This window comes from Monodelphis domestica, chromosome 6 (assembly GCF_027887165.1).
Source record: "Monodelphis domestica isolate mMonDom1 chromosome 6, mMonDom1.pri, whole genome shotgun sequence".
Lineage (NCBI taxonomy): Eukaryota > Metazoa > Chordata > Mammalia > Didelphimorphia > Didelphidae > Monodelphis > Monodelphis domestica.
The window spans coordinates 193,464,700-193,487,578 of NC_077232.1; the positions used below are offsets into that span (position 1 = coordinate 193,464,700).

Sequence of the window (22,879 nt, forward strand, 5' to 3'; positions counted from 1 at the left end):
CACTCCAGCCCTGATTTTCTAGGTATGCATTTGTGTTGGTCTGGCCTGGACAATGTGAAGTAATGGCATTCCTGCATGCTGAAGAAATGTCATACAAACTAATATAAAACATAGATTTCTTTTTTTTTCCCCTTGCAACATGACCAGTCACCACTTGAATACAGGGTGTTTAATGGTCTAATTTTAGACAGTCTGCATTAACATTGTGGTTTCATGAGCAGTATAATATTTCTATTTACAGTGTTCTTAAGAATGACTTCATAATGGTAGATCAAGAGCAAAGGTGCTTCGAAATCTGAATAATGTAAATCATATGGAGTTCAGAGGCTAAGCAAATTACACACCCTGAAGCTGTCCTGGCTCTATGAAAGGGGCCTTTCTCCAGCTCTGTTCAGTCCCAGCCCAAGGGAACTTGCCTTTGAGAGTTTTCTAAACATTTCAGGTACACTTGAAAGCTGAAAGTAATTCTCATTTCCTATGCAGGATTAACTCGTTTCCAGCACACACACAAAACAGTCTTCATTCAACAACACATACAAAAACACAACACCGGAACGTTAAGAACTTAAGGGCACAAAGGTGTTTTTCAAAAATAAAAGGGAGTGGGGGTGGGGGTCACATTTTAAATTCTCTTAAAACCATTCCAAGAAGTTCTGATTTTTTTCCCCCTTTCCTATCTTCTGATTGGCTAATCAGAACCTTTTTTTTTAAAAACCTACATAATGATTATTGATAATGAATACTTAATGAGCATGACAAGTTTTCTAAAGTGACACTAACATACTGACGATATTGATATAGACATAGAAATACATTCGTATACATTTCAGTAATATCAGGTATATTTATATAGATGCATATATGATCTCTCACTCATTTGCACGCGTGCACGCGCAGGCATAAACATATACACACACAAAAGTCAAGTCAGACCTGCCAAGTCTCATTCATTTTGGCCTCCAAAGCAGATTCTCTAACTCTGTTGGCCATTAAAAGCTTTCAAGTTTAAATGAAAAGTTCGCAATCTCGCTAACATTTTTTCTCTTTCTGGCTAGGGGCTGTAGTTGCGCTCGCATCACATCGTCAGAGCTCAGGCAGCTTCTGAAGTTGCAAACTACACGTAACCTCGGACACCCCGTGCCAATGCACCGCGCGCACATTTGCATGGATAGACTATCGCTTATGGGCACGTCTATCAGTATTGCACGTACCCGCTCACACCCAAAGGCATAATTTTAATGAGCAGAGACCAAGAAACTAGGGAGGGGAAAGGGAGGGGGGGAAGAGGGAAGAAAGAAGGGGGCGGGGGGGGGGGGGAGACTTACCATTTTGTTCCTTGTTGCTGGAGAACTGGAATTTACTACTCAGATTGGACTCAGCCTGAGTTCCATATCTCTGGCTGGCCAGGGCAGATGTCAGCAGCAGTACCCCGATGAGGTGCATTTGGCTGATTAGGGGGAGAGATCACACACACCAGGCTCTCTAAGGTCTTCAAGTCCCGAGTCTCTTTCACCACCACCAGGAGAAGGCTGCCTTGGGGTGAAAGCACTGAGCCTGCTCTGGCGGCAGAGAATCGCAGGGTAGTTTCCACATAATCCCATCCAAAACTTTTTTCCTAGAGCCCTCTTCTGTGTCTCCAGTTTTGTGTGTGTGTGTGTGTGTGTGTGTGTGTGTGTGTGTTTTAAAGGATCAAAGCAAAATCTGGACCTGAACCAGTTTCCCAAGGTTTAAACAACTCTGAGCTGTGCCGAACTGGTGGGGGGCGGGAGGTTGGGGGGGGGGGGGGGGCGCTGGTAAAACGCACACGCGACCCAGAGAAAGTAAAGGGGGGGTGGGGGTGGGGAAGCGGAGGGGGAAGAGCAGACAAGTCACTTGTAGCAACTCCCAAGCACCTGTCAGCTTTGGGAACAAGAAAGGGACGAAAATCCAAGAAAAAGGCGAGCTGGAGAACCAAGTGGAGCTTGAAAGGAGTTGATCCTGATCAATAACAAAGCTGCCAATGGATGCACGCAGCTTTTCTTCCTCGCCCCCCTCCCCCCTTGCCCTGCCCCACCCCCACCCACCCCCAAATGGGGGGAGGGAAAAAAAAAGTGTGTGTGGTGGGGGGGTGCGGGGGGAGGCTTGGTAGCTGTGTTTGTCGGCCGAAGCTGGACAGCGAGCGGCCAGGCGAGCTGGAGAAGGTCCCAGACGACGGGGTGACTAGTGAAGCAACAGCCTACCCCCTGCCCCCCCACCAAGACGTTTCTTGCTCTTCTGCTTACTTCCCGGCAGGCAGAACCCAGCAGGCGGCTGCGGAGCAAGCTGTGGCCACTCTTCTCTCACACCAGCACCTGGTTTGAGTTTTACATGAAGAAAGTTCACCTTGTTTGGGTGATGTGCTTTCCCCCTCAACTCTCCTAGTTTCTTTTCTCAAGTCCAGAAAAAAATAAAAAAATAAAAACAAACAAGCAAACAAAAAAAATCAGTAGCTCAGGGTCCCCATGGTGCTTCTCTTCCCATTCACCCCCCTCCCGCCCCCACCCCTTTCTCCCAAGGTACTCGTCTTGCCCCCCTGGAGCAAAGCTTCGGGACTTCTCCAGTAGTCTTCAGATTGGGGGTGGAGGGAGAGCAGGAAAAGTTTGCATGGAGAAAACTCGTTTATCTCCTCCCCCTCTTTTTTTTTTTCCCCTCCCCGTCCCGTGGCAGTTGCTGCTCCCGCGGCGGCTTAGAAGGAAGAAGGGATGGATGCTGTGGCTGGCCTGGAGCTGCTCCGCGAGGTCGGAGGCTGGAACTCCAGACAGAGGCGAGTCTGCGGAGGAGAGGCTGGAGTTTAGCTGCTGCACGGTCCTGTCCTAAGGCCGCCGCCGTCGCTGCTGCTGCTGAGGCAGATGGGAGAGGGGAGGGCGGGCGGGGGAGAGAGGAGGCTGTGCATAGGAGGAACTGCAGCAACTCTCTCTCTCTCTCTCTCTCTCTCTCTCTCTCTCTCTCTCTCTCTCTCTCTCTCTCTCTCTCTCTCTCTCTCTCTCTCTCTCTCTCTCTCTCTCTCTCTCTCTCTCTCTCTCTCTCTCTCTCTCTCTCTCTCTCTCTCTCTCTCTCTCTCTCTCTCTCTCTCTCTCTCTCTCTCTCTCTCTCTCCCTCCCTCCCTCTCTCCCTCCACTTTCCTTATCCCTTTAATTCTCTTTTCTCCAAATTGGAATTCCAACAGGTGCAATAACAGAAAGGGGGTGCTGCAGGGATTGGATTATGAGGCATAAGAAAGAAATAGCTAGAGATATAGCCCTCTTTTTCCTAGCATCTTTCTCTCACCCCCACCCTGAGTGTAAGGAGGGCAAAGGGGATCCTGTTACCAAAAAGAATGAAAATGGGGAAATGATTTTTGCCCAACTTCCTCTTGGTCTTCTACTGACCACAGCTGTTTATTGATTTCTACTCATCCTTCCCCTTCCCACTCTGCCCAGTCCCCAAGTCTCCTAGGCTTATAACTATTGGAATCTGACATGGCCTTTGGAATGGGACAGACATCTGCAAACCTGCCCCCTATGACCTTTGGCTGGCTGGAATATTTGAATGAAAGAAGAGTTATAATCATTCTCCCATCTTCTAAAAGTCTAGAAGCACACTAGATTTAAGAGTCAAGAGTCCATACCTTGGATTCTAATCTTATCCCCCCAATGTGTGACCTTGGCTAAGTCACTTCTCCACCTGTGCTTTCTCAGTCCATAAAATGAGGAAAGCACGTAGATCATTCCTAATGTTCTTATCAATTTTAAATATCCAACATTTTCCATAATAGCAAAAAGAAAAGAGAACTGCTGGGGTGTTGGGAGTGGTGGAGGGGTTTGAAGGAGTCTCATTACCTGCTCAAGTGAATGACCTTCAGCTCAGAACTGCCTATCATGGGCAGGACTGCATAATCCATTTTTCACTGGAATGATTCTGCAGTAAGTCTCCTACTGAAGCAAAAATGGGATATGAACAGGTCCTGATGGAAAATGATGGAGCTGCCCTCTCTAACTCTGCAAGGTGATGCCTAATGGTCTGTAAACAATTCACAGGCATCCTTTACTTCCTTGCTAGGAGATTCATGCATAGAGATTGAGAAACGAGCACATATTGGGTACTGAAGATGGTTGTCCCTCATTCTTGTGCCAGGATAAAGTTTTTAAACAAAGCTGCCAAAAACTAAAATGGAAGGCACATATATAGAATTGACAAAAGTATTATCTGGTTTGAAATCTTCAAGTCTCCCCTCTCCATTTATCCCTTCCTCATTTAATAAGTCTCCCCTCTCCATTTATCCCTTCCTCATTTAATCAGCCAGTTCTTATATATTCCATTTCTATAAGATCTCTCCTATCCATTTCCTTTTCTCTCATTACATGGTCACTACTATATAACCAGTCCCCACAATGGCTGCTCCCTTTCTTCAGAAATTTCAGTGGTTTCCTATTGCCTCCAAAATAAAAAAAAAAGCCTTTAGGTTGGCATTTAGAGCCTTTTATACCCTGTGTCCAGGCAATCTTTCCAAACTTAATGTTCTGTATTCCTTAGCCTCAAGAACTCTCTCTTCTAACCTTTGTAGCCTGCATCACATCTCTTCTCTCTGTTCCCCATCCCTGAAGTAAACTCCTTGCTCCACCCCTACCTCTTAGATTCTGAGATTCCTCAGTGCACTTCAAGACTTAACTTAGGCACTATCTCCTTTTTTCTAAGTCTTTCATGATCCAGTACCTTCCTCTGGCTGTTAGTGTTTGCTCTGTCCTCAAATTATCAGATGTGTACATGTATGCTTTTCTGTTACATATATTCTCCCTCTCACCTTAAGGATGTAAGCGACTTGAGGGCAGCAACTTTTAAAATTGTGTCTATATGACTGCAGCCTCTTATCACAGGACCTTGAAAATGCCATAGATTTAATAAAAACTCATTGGGTTTTACTGGAACATTACTACAGAAAACACATAACAGAGAAACTTAAGAGTTGGGGAAAAAACATCCTTGAAGTCATCTGCTCCAACCTTTTCATTTTAAAGAAAAGAGAAATCCTTAGAAGTTAAATGACTTGCTTAAGGCCACTCTGTGGTAGCTGATGGACCAGAATTCAGGTCTTCAAACTCCAACAATATTCTTTCCACTACAATGCCATCACTACTTACTTAATAGTGTTATCTTGTGATGGATACACGTCAAGACCATGCTTCTTGTAATATAAATGATTATCAGTGTAGCAGGTGTTATTCTAGATGAAGGTCTTACTTTTGCCACAGATGGTAGCTTTTTTAATTCCTTTCCTGTTTATGGAGAACCATACTGGGGCAAAGAGAATAGGGCTTGGGATCAGAAAAAAAGGAATTTAGGGGGCAGCTCAATTGCTCAGTAGATAGAGAAAGAGGTCTGGAGGCCAGAAGTACTGTATTCAAATCTGCCCATAGACATTTCCTGGCTATGTGACCCTGGGCAAGTCAATTAATTCCCTTTTTCTAGCCCTTACTGTTCTTCTTCTTTGGAAACAATAGACAATATTGATTCTAAGATGGAAGGTAAGGGTTTAAAAAAAGAAGGGAAAAAAAGATCGCGCTCTTGATCCTGGCACTTGGAGATTCATAAAACACAGCTTGTTAGTAATGAAAGACTGAGAAGTCAATCTATCAACCATCTTGTATTTAAGGGCCAACTATGCACCAGCTATGCCCAACTCTTCCATTCTACTCATTTGCACCTAAGGAAACTAAAACCTAGAACAAAGTGACTTGCCTAAAGGTCATATAGCACTCTAGTAGGAGAAAGGGTTTCCTGACTCCTACTTCAAGGTATTTTTTTTTCTTTTTAAAAATTATGTTAATTTTGTACATGTTGATAAATTTTTTATAATTTCTTTCTAATATTTTATGATCCATGCTCTCTTTCTCCCTCCCATCCCTCCCCCAATATGGAAAGTAATGTGATATAGGTTATGCATTTTCTCATATTTATCATGTTGTAAAAGAAGTCATATTGTTCACTCTAGAGAAAAATTCATGATGGAAATAAAGTGAAGAATGGTTCAATGTCTTTTTTTCTTCACTAGAAAGCTGTGCTAAGATGAGCAAGTCACTTAAGTATTTTATGTCTCAATTTTTATATCCATAAAATAAGGGTCTAAACTAACAACTTTTTAAAATTAGCATTTATTAAAACACCAACTAAGAGGGAGACGTGTACAGACAAAATAAAACAAAACAGTTTCTGGTTCTCCAGGATCTTCCATTTTAACCATGATGATACCACCTAGTTTATTTAACAAATGGTTGAAGAAAGCAATTTGTAGGCCATAAAATAGGATATACATGTGGGTTATTTATTGCAGTCATCCCTCAGTACTTGGGTAAAACCAGTAATTTCTTCCTCTTATTATATATATATATATATATATATATATATATATATATATATATCCTTGCAAATAAGATTATGTAAGTATATTTTGTTAAAACAAGTGTCATTTTATGGGCACAATACTTTCTATATAAATGATGAATCCATTTTAGAAATTTGAAACTTTTTGTAATAATAATTAATTATCTAATTTTCTAATATTGTCAGTTAAAAACATTTATTAAGCAGTTAGCATGTAACAATCACTATGCTAAGTGATGGAGATACAATGAAAGTCAAACCCCTCCAAAACCAGACCCTCCTTGCCTTCAAGGTATAGTCTTATGGATAACACAACATGTAAATCACTAGATGCTGTAAAAATTAAATTTATATCTCAAATTATAAAAATATTAAATTTTATGAGGTTTATTAAATAATCATTAGAAATCAAGGAATAAAGACCATACAAAATAAAACCATTTGCCCATGGCTGGTTAGTTATTTTCAAAATTCCCCACTCACCACCATCACTGCTGATTGCCAAATCATGCCCCCAAAAAAGAGGATGTGGGAAGAGTTACCGCCAGTTAAATACCAATAACATGATTCCGACAATGTGGAGACACAGGAGAGATTATAGGGGATTTGGGGAAATACTAAGGACTTCTGGGGAATGAAGTCAAAGGTTCAAAATCTCCATTTATACAATGCCTAAATGATTTATGGTTGGTGGCTGTTGTCCTTTGTACTTGTAGAAGACCAAAGTGATATTACTGGTGATATCTTTTGACTCAAGCATAAATTCATTTGAAGAATGTCAGAATTGTACAAAATTATATGCTTTACTATTCTTTCAGGGTCATTAAAGTCCACCATCAAGACAAAAGTCAAGATGTCTGGTGATGTCTCAGGATAGAGTGGATGACCTTGTTTTCTTCATGCCTAACCAAGTGCTCCACAGTGCCTGCCTCTGCTGGCTTCATGGACATTAGAACAAATTATTTACCTTCACTCCACCTACCAGAAGAGGTCTTCACATGCCTGAGGTAGACACTCCCCCACCCTAACCTCCTGACCTACCAATGGGTTTGAGACCCATTGGTTGCCATCAGCCTTGTTTAGCTTGCCTGTAGTGATAGTTCTACTATCTCCAGCTTCTTGTAGCCACAGGTGAGAGCTGGGTGGCAAAAAGACCCCAAAGTATCATGAGCAACCCTGAAAAGGGTCCAGCAAGCCCTCACACCAGAGATACTAGTCTTCCCTGAAAATCCAACATACCCAGATAATTTAAACATATTAGATGAAGGTAATCTGGAAGAGGAAGCATTAGCAGCGAGGCAGATCTAAAAAGGCCACCAGAATAGTATGGAATTTGAGTCAAATCTCAAAGAAAACAGGAAAACAAAAGAAGAGGGATCCTGGATATGGAGGATAGCTAGGGAAAAATCACAGGCAATGAAGATGGAGTGTTTTGTTTGAGGAAAAACAAGACCAATGTTGTTGGTTTGGAGAATTAGTGGAGGGGAATAAGGTGTACACTAAGTGGAAAAATGGGAAGGAAGGGCCCAGATTATGAAAGATATTTAAATGAAAAACAGATGGCATTGTAGTTAGTCCTTCAAATAATAAAAAAGTCACTGGAAGTCACTGAGTAGGAAGATGACATGGTGAGACCTGTAATTTAGAAAAATTACCTTGGCAGCTGAGGAAAGGACAGATTAGAGAGAGATGACAAAGGGAAATTCTTTTGAAGGTTATTGCAGGATTCTGGACAAGAAATGATGAGGGCTTGAACTAGGATTGTAGCTGAATGGAGACATATAGGAAGGATCTTACTTTCTTTTCTTTCTTTTCTTCCTTTCTTCCTTTCTTCCTTTCTTCCTTTCTTCCTTTCTTCCTTTCTTCCTTTTTTCCTTCCTTCCTTCCTTCCTTCCTTCCTTCCTTCCTTCCTTCCTTCCTTCCTTCCTTCCTTCCTTCCTTCCTTCCTTCCTTTCTTTCTTTCTTTCTTTCTTTCTTTCTTTCTTTCTTTCTTTCTTTCTTTCTTTCTTTCTTTCTTTCTTTCTTTCTTTCTTTCTTTCTTTCTTTCTTTCTTTCTTTCTTTCTTTCTTTCTTTCTTTCTTTCTTTCTTTCTTTCTCCCTTTCTTTCTCCCTTTCTTTCTCCCTTTCTTTCTCCCTTTCTTTCTCCCTTTCTTTCTTTCATAAAACCCTTACCTTCCATCTTGGAGTCAATACTGTGTATTGGCTCCAAGGCAGAAGAGTGGTAAGGGCTAGGCAATGGGGGTCAAGTGACTTGCCCAGGGTCACACAATTGGGAAGTGTCTAAGGCCAGATTTGAACCTAGGACCTCCCATCTCTAGGCCTGGCTTTCAATCCACTGAGCCACCTAGCTGCCCCCTAGGAAGGGTGTTATAAAGTAAAAATGACAAGATTTGGTAATGGATTGAATGTGTGGTAGAAGTATGGTTTTTTTTAAATATATTTTTAAAAAGTTACTTCATTAAATATTTCCCAATACATATAAAACATCATTTTTTAAAAAATTGAGTTCCAAATTCTCTCCTGCCCTTCCTTCGAGACCCCTTGAGAAGACATATCAATTATATATGTGAAGTCACACCCTAAGTAAGATTAAGGACTTGAAGATGACCCTGATATAGAGTTCCTATGTCCCAAGAAAGAAGGTGATACTCTAACCAGAACCAGCAAACTATGCTTCTGGGGCCCACAAGTTAAGTATAGTTTTATATGAAAAAAATTTTAATGAATTTTTACTCTTAGCCATTCAGAAACAAAAGGTGGTCCAGTTATGGTCCCTGAGCCTTAGTTTGCTGACTTCTGCCTAGATCATAATGAGGAAGTTCAGAAAAAAAAAAGTGTTTCAAAAGAAAGATAATGAGTTCTGTTTAGGGCATTATGAGTTTGAGATACCTACATGACATAATGCCTATCCATGCTTCTTTCCAACATTTTGTGCAGATTTCTTTTCCACCTTTCATTTGTTTTGTTGTCCTTCCAATTCCTTCCTTAAATGCCAATAGGATGGCTTTACTTAGTTGGAATCCCTAGCCAAATGTTTGTTGCTGTTGTTGCTGTTTGTTTTTGTGGACTTCCTCTGTCTTTATCTACTTTTTGCTGTTTTTTGAACCAATACTGCTCACATTTCCTGCTTGTCTTCTGGTCATGTCATCTGATCTTCAGCCTTCACCTCCTTCTAGAACTGAGGTGGCACCTTTGTGACTCTGAGCATTTTTGGTTGATTATTTCACTTTCTCTTGACCAGTTCTAGGACTACACCTCTTAGTTATCTTTGCCAAACAAACCCTGTCCCCTTCCAGTCCTGTCTTAGCTCTTGCTGTCTTCCCCTATGATAGGAGTTCTTAACCTCTTTTTGTTCTGAACCCTTTGTCAGTCCAGTGATCCTATGGATCCTTTCTCAGAATAATACTTTAAATCCATAATATATACATATATATGTACATGATTTGAAAGGAAAGCAATTGTCTTTAAATGCAGTTATCAAATTATAATTTTAAATGTTTGAAGACCATAGGTTAAGAATGAATGATTTATTAGAATTTTTTGAAGGTAGGAATTATCTTATTTATCTTTGTGTCTCCAAAACTAAGTACATTATCTGGCACATCGTCAATACTTTATAAATGCTTATTCATTCATTTATAACTTATCATAATTCTTTTTTTTTACTTTGAAAATAAATTTACTTACTAAACTAGTACTATACTTACCTCCTTATCTCACTGTTTGATGAGATCAAATGTTTTTGCTAATTTAGACAGTTTTTTATGATCTGTTGGACTTCTTAAGGCCAATTAACTTGCAATAATAAATAAATACCAAAATCTATGGTTGGTGTTAATTCATCTATTCCTTCTTTTTTCTTTTAGCATCCATAGCTTCTTCAAATAGATCAAAGTGAAGTTGTTTTAATTATATTACTATATTATATAATATTTTCTAATTTTATTTCAGATTTTATTTTATTTTATTTTTCCTGGATGAATACTAATAAAACAAACAAATAAACAAAAACAAATAAAAACAAATAAAACAAATACTAATAAAAAACATTCCCATATATATTAGAGATCAGGAGAAGTTAATATATGAAAACCCTTTTATGTTGGGCTTGCTTTATTTCTAAAGGAATTCTCAAACCATTCCTACTCTTTTGTGATTTTTCTCTAGCCTTATCTCTGCTCTCTTCTAATTTAAGAGTGGGACTATATCCTTCTTTTCTCTTTCTTCCTGTTTCCATTTCTTATTTAAAAAAAAAGAAAAAAAAACCTTGCAGTAAAGATAAAAAAGTATGTCTCATTTTGCATCTTGTATCATCTCCCTGTCAGGAGATGGGTAACATTCTTCAGCAACAATACTCAGAGATCATGGTCAAGCATTTCATTGATCAGAGTTCTTGGCCTTTCAAAGTTGTTTTTCTTTATATTGTAATCTTGTAAATTATTCTCTTTGTTGCAACTAATTTCATTCTACATCAGGTCATAAAAGTTTTCTGGAAACATTCTCTTTCATTATTTCTTATGGTGAATAATATTCTGTTGCATTCATAGTCCAAAAATTGTTCAGCCATTTCCAATTTGAGAGGCAACCCCATAGTTTTCAGTTTTTTATAGTAGGAAATAGCCGCTAAAAATATTTTTGTACACATAGATCCTTTTCTTCTTTCTTTGATCTCTTTTAGAAGTATAGGCTTACTAGTGGGATTTCATTGGGTCAAAGTATGTTACAGTTTAGTGACTTTTAGGATATGATTCCAAATTGAGTTCTAAAGTCAATAGGTCATTTCATAGCTCTACCAAACAATATATTAATATGCCTGTTTTCTCACTGCCCCTCCAACATTTGTCATTATCCTTTTTTTTGTTAGCTTGGCCAATTTAAAGGATTTGTTTATATTGATTTCTATCCGTGTTCAAATAAGTCATTGACTTTATCATTCAGACAGCTGATTTATGAATGATTCCTAGATCTGTAATGAGTCACTTCTTGTCTGCTAAAATATAATCAGTTTGTTTTATCTTCTTTTGTTTTTTGATACTTACCATGTAGAACACCTTTCAGTACTTTATGTGAAAAAAAAAAGATTTTTGTTGCACATATATGAGGTTTCTGTGCAGTCTTTAAATCTATGGTTTCTCTTAATTCTTACTCTTGAACTAAAACTAATGAATTCATTAATTCATTTGTTCATTCATTTTTAAAGCCTATTTTAAGCCCTTGCTGTCTGTTTTAGAGTCAGTATTAAGTATTGATTCCTAGGCAGTGATAAGGGCAGGACAAATTGGTATTAAATGACTTGACCAAGGTCTCACAGGTATGAAGTATCTAAGGCCTGATTTGATCCTAACTCCAGGGCTGGCACTCTATCTACCATACTATATAGCTACTCTTTATTTATTTATTTTTGCTTTTGTTATCTATGGCTACTTTTGAATGGAAATCACCTAATATCAAGGCACATTTTTCCATTTAATTTGTAGAGTTATTTATAGAATATTTCTAGCTTTTCTACTGGAACAGATGTTTGAATTAAAACTGTTTCTCGAAGAATAAAATATAAAATGACCACATACCTCATGAAAGAATTTTTCTTGTTGCTTTGCAGGAACAATAAAGCCATATTCTTTATTTGTCTCTCCAAGAAATGTGTGTCATCCTTTCATTCAGCTGTCACTTCCTTGTTTTCTTCTAGTTTCATTCACATCAAGAATGTAAGGACTAATATGATACAGTTCTTCTAGTTGAATGTCTCTTCACTGATAATTGGATAAGTTTCCAATACTTAAAATACCAACAATTGAGTTAATGTTTATAGATGCTCTAAAAATTATGTGATCCTTACTACCCTCTACCTACTTTTCTACCATCCTGCTTTTATTCTTATAGAAGCAAAGTGGACCCAGGAATATAGAAAACCTTCTTTAATTTTTTTTCTTTCTTTCATAGGCTCTAAATAAGACAGATTATATTATTATATAAAATTATCATTGGCAGTGTGGTGTAATGGATAGAGAACTGGTCTTGAAGCCAGAAAGATATGAGTTCAAATTTTGCTTTTAGGTCATAGTTATATGTACTGGATAAGTCACTTAAGTGTCCCAAGCAATTCTCTGATTATAAACCTTTAAGAAGGTATTGGACCTGGAGACAGACAGACAGACAGACAGACAGACAGAGAGAGAGAAAGAGATTCTTCATCCACATTGCCTAAAACAATAAAATTATATGGGCAGTACTTCTTCTATTATCATTGTTTTCTCCTTTATAAAAGTGACGTCCTCTCAGTTGATTATCTCAGATTGTCCTGTATGTTTCATGTTTGTAAGTTGTCTCTACTGCTGGACTTGCATGCTCCAAAAGATCAAAGACTATCTTTTTCTTGATTTTTTATTCCTAGCACATAGCACCATACTTTGGGTAGGTCCTTAATAAATGTTTTTGACAGACTGTTATAACAATGTTTATGAAGTGTGCAACCACTAAACACGTATATGACTTTAATCAAATCCCTTCCCTCATGAGGCCTCAATGTCCTCATATTTTAAGTGATGGAAGTATGTTAATTTACTATTAAAATGTCTTTAATCTCTAAATCCTTTGATCTAAAGATCTTATACACATGCTCTCAAACAATAGGTTTCAGCATCAGCTATGATTTGCAGGGGGACAAAGGAGCTAGAAATATTCTACTTTTATTCTTCACTTTTTTCTTGTCTCAGTATTGTTTGAACAATGAAGCTATCCAAGAAATTTTGGAATGACTTCACAGTGGAAATCTACTCTCAGACAAAACCTGATCCAGATTGTACCCTTTTTTTTAATATAATTCCATTTTCATAATTGATTACACCAATTTTCCCCTTTGTGGGGAATGATTAAACCCCTCACCTTCACCTCTTAGTTTTCCTGGCTGCCAACAAAACTCAGTTCAAATTCTTTTGTCTTCAGGACTTTACTATTCCCCTTGGCTGTCAGTACCTTGCTTTCTCAGATTACTTTTCATCTGTTATTTATATATCTTGATGTATATAAGGTTTTTTTTTACATATTATTTCCCCCAACAGAATATGAGATTCTTGAGAACAGTAGCAGGCTTTTTTTTTTTTGCCATTTTTTCATATTCCCAGGACTAAGCACAATGTTTGTTGGCTAATTAATTCTTGTTTTATCTTCACCTTATCTACAGGATTCCTTTTTCTTATTTGTTAATAGAATTTATTTCTAGGTATTTCAGCTCCTTTCTCCTCTCCCCACATCATAGAAGGTGTCATCCCACAAACAGATATGTATATATATAGATTCTGTCCTTCATGTTTCTACTTCTCAGTTCATTCTTTGGAGGCAAACATTCACAAATTATTCTACAAATACGAAATTTGTAGCAGTATATAATGTTTTCTTGATTCTTTTCCTTTCACTATTCATTATCTCATGTAGTTCTTTCCAAGTTTTTTTTTTTTATTGATCTGCTCATTATTTCTTATAAGACTGTAAAATTCCATCACAATCATACCTCAATTTGTTTAGTCATTCCCCAATAAAAGAGTACTGTTATATTTTGGAACATATAGATTCTTTTCCTTTTTCCTTGATCTCCTTGTGAAATAGACACAGCAATGGTATTGCTGAACTTAAGGGTGTACAGAGTTTTATAGTTATCTGAGTGTAATCCCCAAATCAATCTCTAAAATGTTTCAGTCATTTTGTAGTTCCATTTATCTTTTGGGGAATGTTTTTTTCATTTTAAATATTTGTTAATTTCCTAAAAATCCTTGATTTTGGTGAGATTTTAATGAAATCATTTTTCTCCCCTGCTTTTGTCTTTCTCTGTATCCCTAGGGCACAGTGCCTGGCAAAGAGAAAGTACTTAGCAAATGCCTGTAGACTTACTGATTCAATTTTTCTAGTTCCATTAATTTTGTTCACATGACATATTTTTTTCTTAATTCATATGATCAAAATTATTTCTTTTATATTTCATGATAATTTTCTTCCTTTACTCAGTTAAATTCTTCACTAGCTACAGAAGCAAAAGGTATCTCATCTTGTTCTTTTCCAGTTTGTAATGCTATGACCTTTAAGGTTTGTAAAGAACTTTCAATGTCCCAGAGCTGTTCCTTACTTAACACCTATTCTTTTATTTCATTTTTTAAACCCTTACCTTCTGCCTTAGAATCAATACTATGCATTATTTCCAAGGCATAAGAATGGTACAGGCTTGGCAATGGGATTTAAGTGGCTTGCCCAGGGTCCCACCCTTAGGAAGTTTCTGAGGCTATATTTGAACCCAGGATCTCCCATCTCTAGACCAGCACTCAATCCATTGGGACACCTAGCTGCCTCAAAGTTCGTTTTTAAAATAATTGTCTTCTGGTGATATTATGTGTCTTTGATAAATGGAACCCACAATGTCTGAAAAATCTAAGTGGTATGTTAAATAAAAGGTGATGGTGAAATGAGGAGCATAATTACACTCTTCTCTGAAATTCAGTTACCTCAGCTATAAAAATAGGGGATTTGTACTTAATTTAGGTGACAGTGGCTAAGGTCATAGAGAACTCCGGCTTTCCTACATTCAATCCTTGGTTAATATCTGGAAAGGTCCCCCACAAAGATTAATGACAAAATAATAGTAATAATGACATTGCTAAGTCACTTAACCTGGTGCCTGACACCTAATAAATGATTAATGATATTAGTTAACTGATGACTTGTTTATAAAAAGTGATAAAAATAATGTCACCCTTGCTTCTAAGGCCAACTATACCACTGGGAATTAGATAAATAATGTTTTCTCTTTCTTTCCTCATCTAAAGTGTAAGGAGATTAGATTAGATCATATCTAGGGCCCTTTCCAAATTTAATGTTTTGTTACTCTTTGATTCTAAGAAAAGTAAAATCATAAAATGGGTAATAATTATATTATCAATGGTTAGCAAGATTATATAAATAAGTATATATCTTAATGTTACCAAGTATAGCTATATCAGAGAAAATATATAAACTATGACTGTGTTAAAGTTGAATTAGAAAAAATAGCATCTCTCAGAAAAAGCAAATTAAAATTTTTAATGTTATTGAGATATTATGGGAGGAGAACTTGACCAAGTTAGAGAGATTTTAGGAAAAAACAAAAACTGAATAGTAATACAAAGACTGCAAATAGTAACAGGTTCTGAAAGAGAATGTTACTTTACTTAGCCAAGGACAGATAATGTTTATGTAGAGTCACTGTAATCTTGGCCTGTTGAAATGTATAATGGTACTTTTGCCATTATTGAAAATAACATAGCACCCCTAAGAAACAGGAACTACTACAACTGACAGCCTATTTTGAACCATACTCAATCTTCTCTCAAATCACTAAAATATTATTTTTTCTCTGGACCAGTCTCTATCAAATAAACTTATAGGATATGAGGATTGTTGTATCTGTCATGGTAAAAAGGTCAAGGCACAGCTATAGCTTCTTCTTTCAGGAATGGTGACCTTCTTCTTTCAGGGGTCATGGGAGAAAGACCCTTTCACTTTGTGATCATTGTTTCAAATTCAAGCACTTTCATGACTGCTGGCATTTGTAAAAGTACTAAGTGGTCTCATTCCACTGCCTAGAAGTCAACATTAAGCAGTGTTTTGGGTTTTGCATTTATAATTTTATATTTTTAAGCAAAATTCAAGAAGAAACTGATGCATGTAGCATTACGTATCCTATGCTGTTTTGGATGGTTATGAATAATGTAATTCATACATTTTTCTCTCCTCTTCTGCAACTTCCATCTTGTTTGTGAGTCCAAAAGACCCAACACTTCTCTATCCAAAAAACCCTTAAAAGTATCTTTAAGAAAGCATCTGTCCTTCTCAAATTCCATTGTAGTTGTAGAATTTCCATTGGTACCCCATTTATTCCAATACCTCCATTTTCTCCTCTTCTTTCAGCTACTCAATCACTAAAGGTAGTTACTTAGTTCAGATATTGGCTTTGCTACCCACTTAACTATATGATCTTAGACAAGTCCTTTCCCATCGCTAGGAGTCCATTTTCCATTCTTAAGATGAGGACCCTGTCCTAGACAATTTCTAAGATTCCTTTTAGTTCTGAGTTCTTATTATTTCTCTAACAAAGAGTCTAAAGAAAGTTAAATCAGTACAAATCAAGAGAAATGGCAGAGACAATAAAAGATCAACTTATATTTTAGATGCACTTAATGGCTGTTGGGCCTCATAAGCAATGTGGTCCCATAGAGAGGAAGCTAAATTTGGAATCAGAGGATTTGAGTTCCATTCTGATCCCTGTACGTTTACTACCTTGGGATCAAAGGCAAATCCCTTTTCTTCTCTGAAACTCAGTTTCCTCAGCTATAAAATCAGGGGATCAGCATTTCTGACTAAGGTGATAATGATGAGAGTCATATAGAGAAGCCCAGCTATCCTAAATAAATCTTAGTGAATATCTTGAAAACAAAGTGAAAAGATGCCAAAGCAGATTCCTCTACACAGTCCAGAATAGAACAAAAAAAGATAAATACTAGTAGAGTTGGATAGAGGGTCCAAAAAAGAATATCAGTGCAAGCTTAATTAAATGTAAAATTATGCAGATCCAGTTTGGGGAACCATTTTCGGAAAACCAGACAGAACTCCTGTAATTGGTCCTAAAGCCAAATCAACACTATGAATAGGGGTTTTGCACACCAGGACAAACTCTGGTAATTATCCTGACTGGCTTAATAGAGTTGCAGCAAGGACAGAATTAGGCCTCATAGTAAATTTGCAAAGACAGAACTTTGCCAGGAACTCCTTTGGGAACCAAGAAACATAGTGGCAGACAGGTCCTACTAAGAACCTGGGTGTCATTGCCCTTGGAAGCCTGATGAAAACATGTTCTCTAAAAATCCTTTGATACCAGAGGGCCTAATAACTAACTCAGCCTAAGCACCAAGACTAAAGAAGGGATGGAAGGAAACCATATCTATTTAATTCATCCAGAGACCCTGGGGATTAAGAAGAATTGACCCAAGAACAAATTCTTAATCCTAGAACTGAGGATGCAAATGTAACTAAACATGAGAAAATGGCAATGAATATTTTAATCAAGAAAGAAAATCTTATCCAAGTAATGATTCCATGACAACAAAGGGAACTAATTCTATGAGATTAGAATTAATAAGGAAAAAAAGATAAAATATAAAGTATAGACTATCAAAAACAAATTACTTGAAATCAAGTGGGAAAATAATAATCCAAGTCACTTCAAGCCTTTATCAGACAAAAATTTGAATAACATATTTTAAGAAATTATTAAAGAAAATCAAGGCAATCTATTAGAGTGGTAGAACAAAGTGAAAACAGGGGGGAAATTTACCAACAACCTTTTGAAAGGAGCATAAACTAAATTTTAAAAAATCAGAAAAGTCATAGTAATCTAGAACTTGTAGCTAAAAAAGATACTGTAACTAACTGTAAAGAAATATTTCAAATAGCAAGGAGTCACATAGTACCACATCTGAATTAGCAGCCACTGTTATAAAGGAGCAGAAATAATGGAATGCAATATTCCCAAAAGCAGTAAAATAAAGACCAAAAACAAAGAATAATTCACCCTATAAAATTAAGAATAATTCTACAGGTGGAGTAGTAGATGTATTGTTAATAAAATTGAGGACTTTCAAGAATTCTTAGAGAAACAAAACAAATCTTATTAGAAACTTTGGATAAAAACTCAGGTATTGAGAGAAATGTTAAAAGGTAAATATAGTTGAAGAGCTGGAAGGAACTGAAAGATGACAAAGTATTCAAAGTCTAATAGATCAAAAATATGTAAAAAAATGCAACCTCCTGGCTTGCTGCCAAACTGATTAAAATGTAATTGGGAAATATTTGACAATATGAATAAAATGCAATCGAAGATAGATAATGTTAATATGTGGTGTTCTAATCAATTACATAGCACTCAGGGATTTTCATGGAAAGTTTAGTAGCCTCCATTGCTTGATACCACTGCAAAAGAGCAGTAGAAACAAGGATCTCTTCAGAATCTGTATTACTAAATTCCATGGTTACAAAGAATTAAATAAGATAAACCCAGGGTAAGATTATTTTTTATCTTATTTTTTGTTCTGTTTTGTTGAATATAAGAAATGAAATAAAGGGAAAGGAAAGGAATACTTTAAGTATGAAATGAGAAAGAAGGGGGAGGAATTTGATAGTTCATATAAGTGGAATTTATAGGAAAAGTATGCAAACATGGATGAAATAGTGGAGTGGATATCTCATGAATTCACTCATATGGACACTTTCTATCTGCTTTGCCTCTGCTGTCCTGCCTAGTTTCAACTCCACAAAACAAGATAATTCCTTGCATACATCTTACTTTTGCTCATTTTCCTGCCTGTTTTTGTGTGTTGAGGCACCATTAGATTGTAAGCTCCTGGAAGGCAAAAACTGTTTTTCTTTTCATTAATTGAATCTTCAGCACTTGGCACAGTGCCACACACATTGTAGGCAACTGATATTGGATTGGTTTGGTTTAACATGCTCAAGCACCAGGAGTTTGGTCTAAAAACAGGTTAAATTGGACAGACATTCAGAGTAGATTCAAGAAAGAAAGAGGCAAAAAGAAAATATTTTTCTTTTTTCTTGAAAGATTGATCATAAAAAAGAATATGAAAAATAGAGAAAGAAAATAACAGAGCCAGATTGGGGTATGAACTTGATGAAGAGAGGAGGGTAGATATATAAAAGTAGATCCCTTCAATTATACATTATTGCTTCTCTTTTTCTATCTCATTCTTTTTTGGAAGTGTGAGAAGGGAATTCCCTTCCCTTTTTTTTTAATTTAATTAATCAGGGACCTGGAGGTCCTTTACCATTGAGATGTGTGGGGATATACAGGCCCACAGTGAAAGGAAGTTGAAACCAACAAGACAGGAAATTGATCCCACAAGCACTACCCCCTCACCCCCTGGGTAGTGCCAGACAAATTAAGGAACTATGATTGGTTCCTGAAGATGTGATGTAGGAGCACTAGTAGGTGGAGAAAACTGCTTATAAAGAGGAGACCAGGGATCTAGAGGACTTTCTGATTGACATTCTGATTCTGATTCACATTTGGATGGAGATTTCGATTCGGATAATGAGTTTGGTGTTGGCAAATTTTGCTGAAGAGATATATTTGCTCTGGTGAATCTTGCAGACTTCTGGCTGGAGATGGGGACTCTATTGGTGGTAAGCTGAATTCCATCAGAACAGCGCATAGGATGATAGGCTAGGCAACTCTCTACCTGTTTCCTACATTTCCCTTCCATTACTATCTCTACTTTGATGTAATAAAGCTGTTAAAGCTACTAACACCCACTTAATTTAATTTTAATTATTATAGAAGGAATGGAATAGAAGTGAAAGACAGGGAAAAAGTATAAAAATTATGGAAAGAAATCCATAAATAGAAATCATAACAGAGAACATGAAGGAGAAGAACTGATTCATGAAAATAGCATCCAATAATATGTTTAAAAGAAAGGAATTTAAAATACAAAGTTTTACATGGGGTTAAAATGTATGGTTGGAGGAGAAATTTTTTGCTTTAGGCAAATTCCAAAAAAGCAGTGGTAAAAATTGTGATTTCAGACAATGCATCAGTAAAAATAAACATCCTTAAAAAAAAAGAAGGGAAACTCCATTATACTTAAAGACATCTGTAAATAATAAAAAAATGTCAGTAAATATCTATGCACTTAATAGCATATCAAAAGCATTTAAATTAGAATTCTTTAAACCGTTTTGCATGAACATGAACATATTCTCATAATCTGGTCAAACCTATGAATCCCTTACCAGAATAATATCCTTAAATGCACAAATTAAAAAAAAACATATATGTATACAGATATATATTTACAAAGAAAATAAATTATATGGAAATAAAGATGTAACTTTTTCCCATACAAATTTTACAGACCACTTGAAATTCCTTTATTGATCCCAGGATAAGAAACATTGAGTTACAGGAAAAGTTAATCAGATTGCTAAGGGAAATAGCCAAGTTATGATTGCTGGGGTTTTTAATGTACTACTTTTTCAAAATAGAACAATGAAACAACAAAAATAAATAAGAAATAATTTAATATCATGAATAGGATTTTAGAAAAGTTAGATATAATATCTCTTATGATATCCACATAAATTTTCCAATGAAAGGAAACATACACACACAAACAAATGTACAAGGTACTATCAGGAGAAAAATATAACCAAATGCTAGCACATTAAAAACCTTATAAACAAATAAAGAAAATAGAAGCACTTTGGAGAAAGGATTCAAATTTAAAAAGATAATAATTTAACATTAATGACATTTGGACACTATCAAATCAGTCATCTGATTTGGGGAAAACATATCTCTCTAAACTTTTCTATCAAAAAAGAGAGAGCACAAATCAATTAAGTGGTCATTCAACTCAAAGAACTAGGAAAAAAGAGAGAAAAGAAATTTAAAAGAACAAACAATTTTTAGAAATCCAAGAAGAATTTAACAGTCTTTGAATTGATTTTAAAAAGGAGAAAAAGATTAAATTGCCAATGTCAGAAATGAGAATTCACAACTAATGATGAAAAAATGATTAATAGGCAACTGTATGCCAATAAAACTTACTGCTTAGGTGAAGCAGATGGATATGGAAAACATACATATTGAGAGGACAAGAAATGAAAATTTGCATGACTCAATCTCATGAAAAGAAATCTTGTAAGTAATAATGGAATTTTCAAAGGAAGAAAGAAGAAAAACATTTTAAATTTACAAATTAATTATATTCAACATTAAAAGAATAATTCATTTTAATATTAAATAAGTTATTTGAAAAAAATCAATAGAAATTAATCTTTCAAACAACTTCTATGAGATAAAAATATAGTCTTGATACTCAGAGAAGGAAGCAATGGGTGACAGCTGGGTGGCTCAGTGGATTGAAAGTCAAGCCTAGAGATGGCAGGTCCTAAATTCAAATATGGCCTCAGACACTTCCTAGCTGTGTGATCCTGGGCAAGTCACTTAAGCCTTCATTGCCTTGTCCTTACCACTCTTCTGCCTTGGAGCCAATACACAGTATTGATTCTAAGATGGAAGGTAAAAAGAAAAAGAAAAAGAAGCACTGCAGCAGAAAAAATAGACCAATAATTAATGAATGCTGATGCAAAAATTATAAATAAAACATTGACAAAGAGGCTAAACTATTACAAGGATATATTTCCACTAGGAATATAAAGTTGATTCAATATTATGAGGGGAAAAAATAACAGGCTACATTTATAACAAACAATAATGGTAAGTAATAACTCTAACATTTAGATGCTGATTTAAAGGTTTAAAATGTACATAAAAATGATTATATCAATAGCTACAAAACAATATCCTTTTATGTGATGATTTAAAAGATAAGAAAAAATAGATAATTCATTAATAGAGCAATAGTTTCTAAAACTGAAAGTATTATCTGTAAGGAGAAATGCTAGAGTGCTTTATAGTAAGCTCAGGAGTAAAACAAGGTCATCTTTCATCATTATTATCATTTGATGTTTTTCTTAAAATTTTATCTAAAGGGAATTGAAGGAACAGCATGAAGACAGAAACTGCTTTTTGCAGATATTGTGATGGTGCATTTTGAGTAGCCAGGAGTAGCATCTAAAAACACCATTGTAACAATAACTTTATACATAAACATTAGGATGTAAAATAAACTTACAACATCATTACCACTTCTAAATATCACCAAAAAAAAATCAGGATGAGCTAGTGAGAGAAATTACACTCAAAATTAATATAGAATACATAAAAATATTTATGAATTCAGCTACCAAAACATACACAGCAATCATATCAATGAAACTATAAAATATTACACAGGAATATTTATGTACAAAAATAATTAGAAAAACAAGTAGAAATTAATTGTCTAAAGTAATTCACAAATGCATTTCCATATCAAACTCTCAAAGTATTACTTAGTAAACTATGAAGAATAGTATCAAAATTTAGCTAGAGAAAAAAAAAAGTTAAGTACCACAAGGGATTTAATGAAAATTTGAGAAAGAAGTAGGGTTAGTAATATAGATCATAAACTTTACTTCAAAATAACAACCACTAAAACTATTTGGTAATGGTTGCAAAGAGAGCATTTTGTTAGTAGAAGAAATTATATACACAACATTCAAAGGAAAAAAAGTAACATAATGTTTAATAAATCTAATAATTTTGACTTTTGGGATAAGGATTCACTTTTCTTACAAAACCACCTGGGAAAACCTAAAAAGAATCTAATAGAAATTAGATTTAGTTTAGCATCTTACAACATATGACAAAATAAGCTCTATTAGAATATAAACCCAGTCATAGAAAGGCCATATCATAAACAAATTAGAAAACTAGAAAGAACCACAGATGATAAAATGAATCATCTTGATTATATAAAATTATTTATTTTCACAAATATAAAGATCATAGTTAAAATGAGAA

At 35.8% G+C, this 22,879-nt stretch overlaps 1 protein-coding gene across 1 annotated transcript in view; it reads right to left on the reverse strand.

Moving 5' to 3' along the window:
* Window positions 1-2,278, reverse strand: part of PDGFC (platelet derived growth factor C) — a 263,344-nt gene extending 261,066 nt beyond the window's left edge. The window contains exon 1 of the mRNA XM_001375134.4: window positions 1,326-2,278. Coding sequence (XP_001375171.1) covers window positions 1,326-1,443 — 118 coding nt within the window. The 5' untranslated portion in view covers window positions 1,444-2,278. The remainder of the gene's footprint in view (window positions 1-1,325) is intronic.
* Window positions 2,279-22,879: the final 20,601 nt, after the last annotated feature.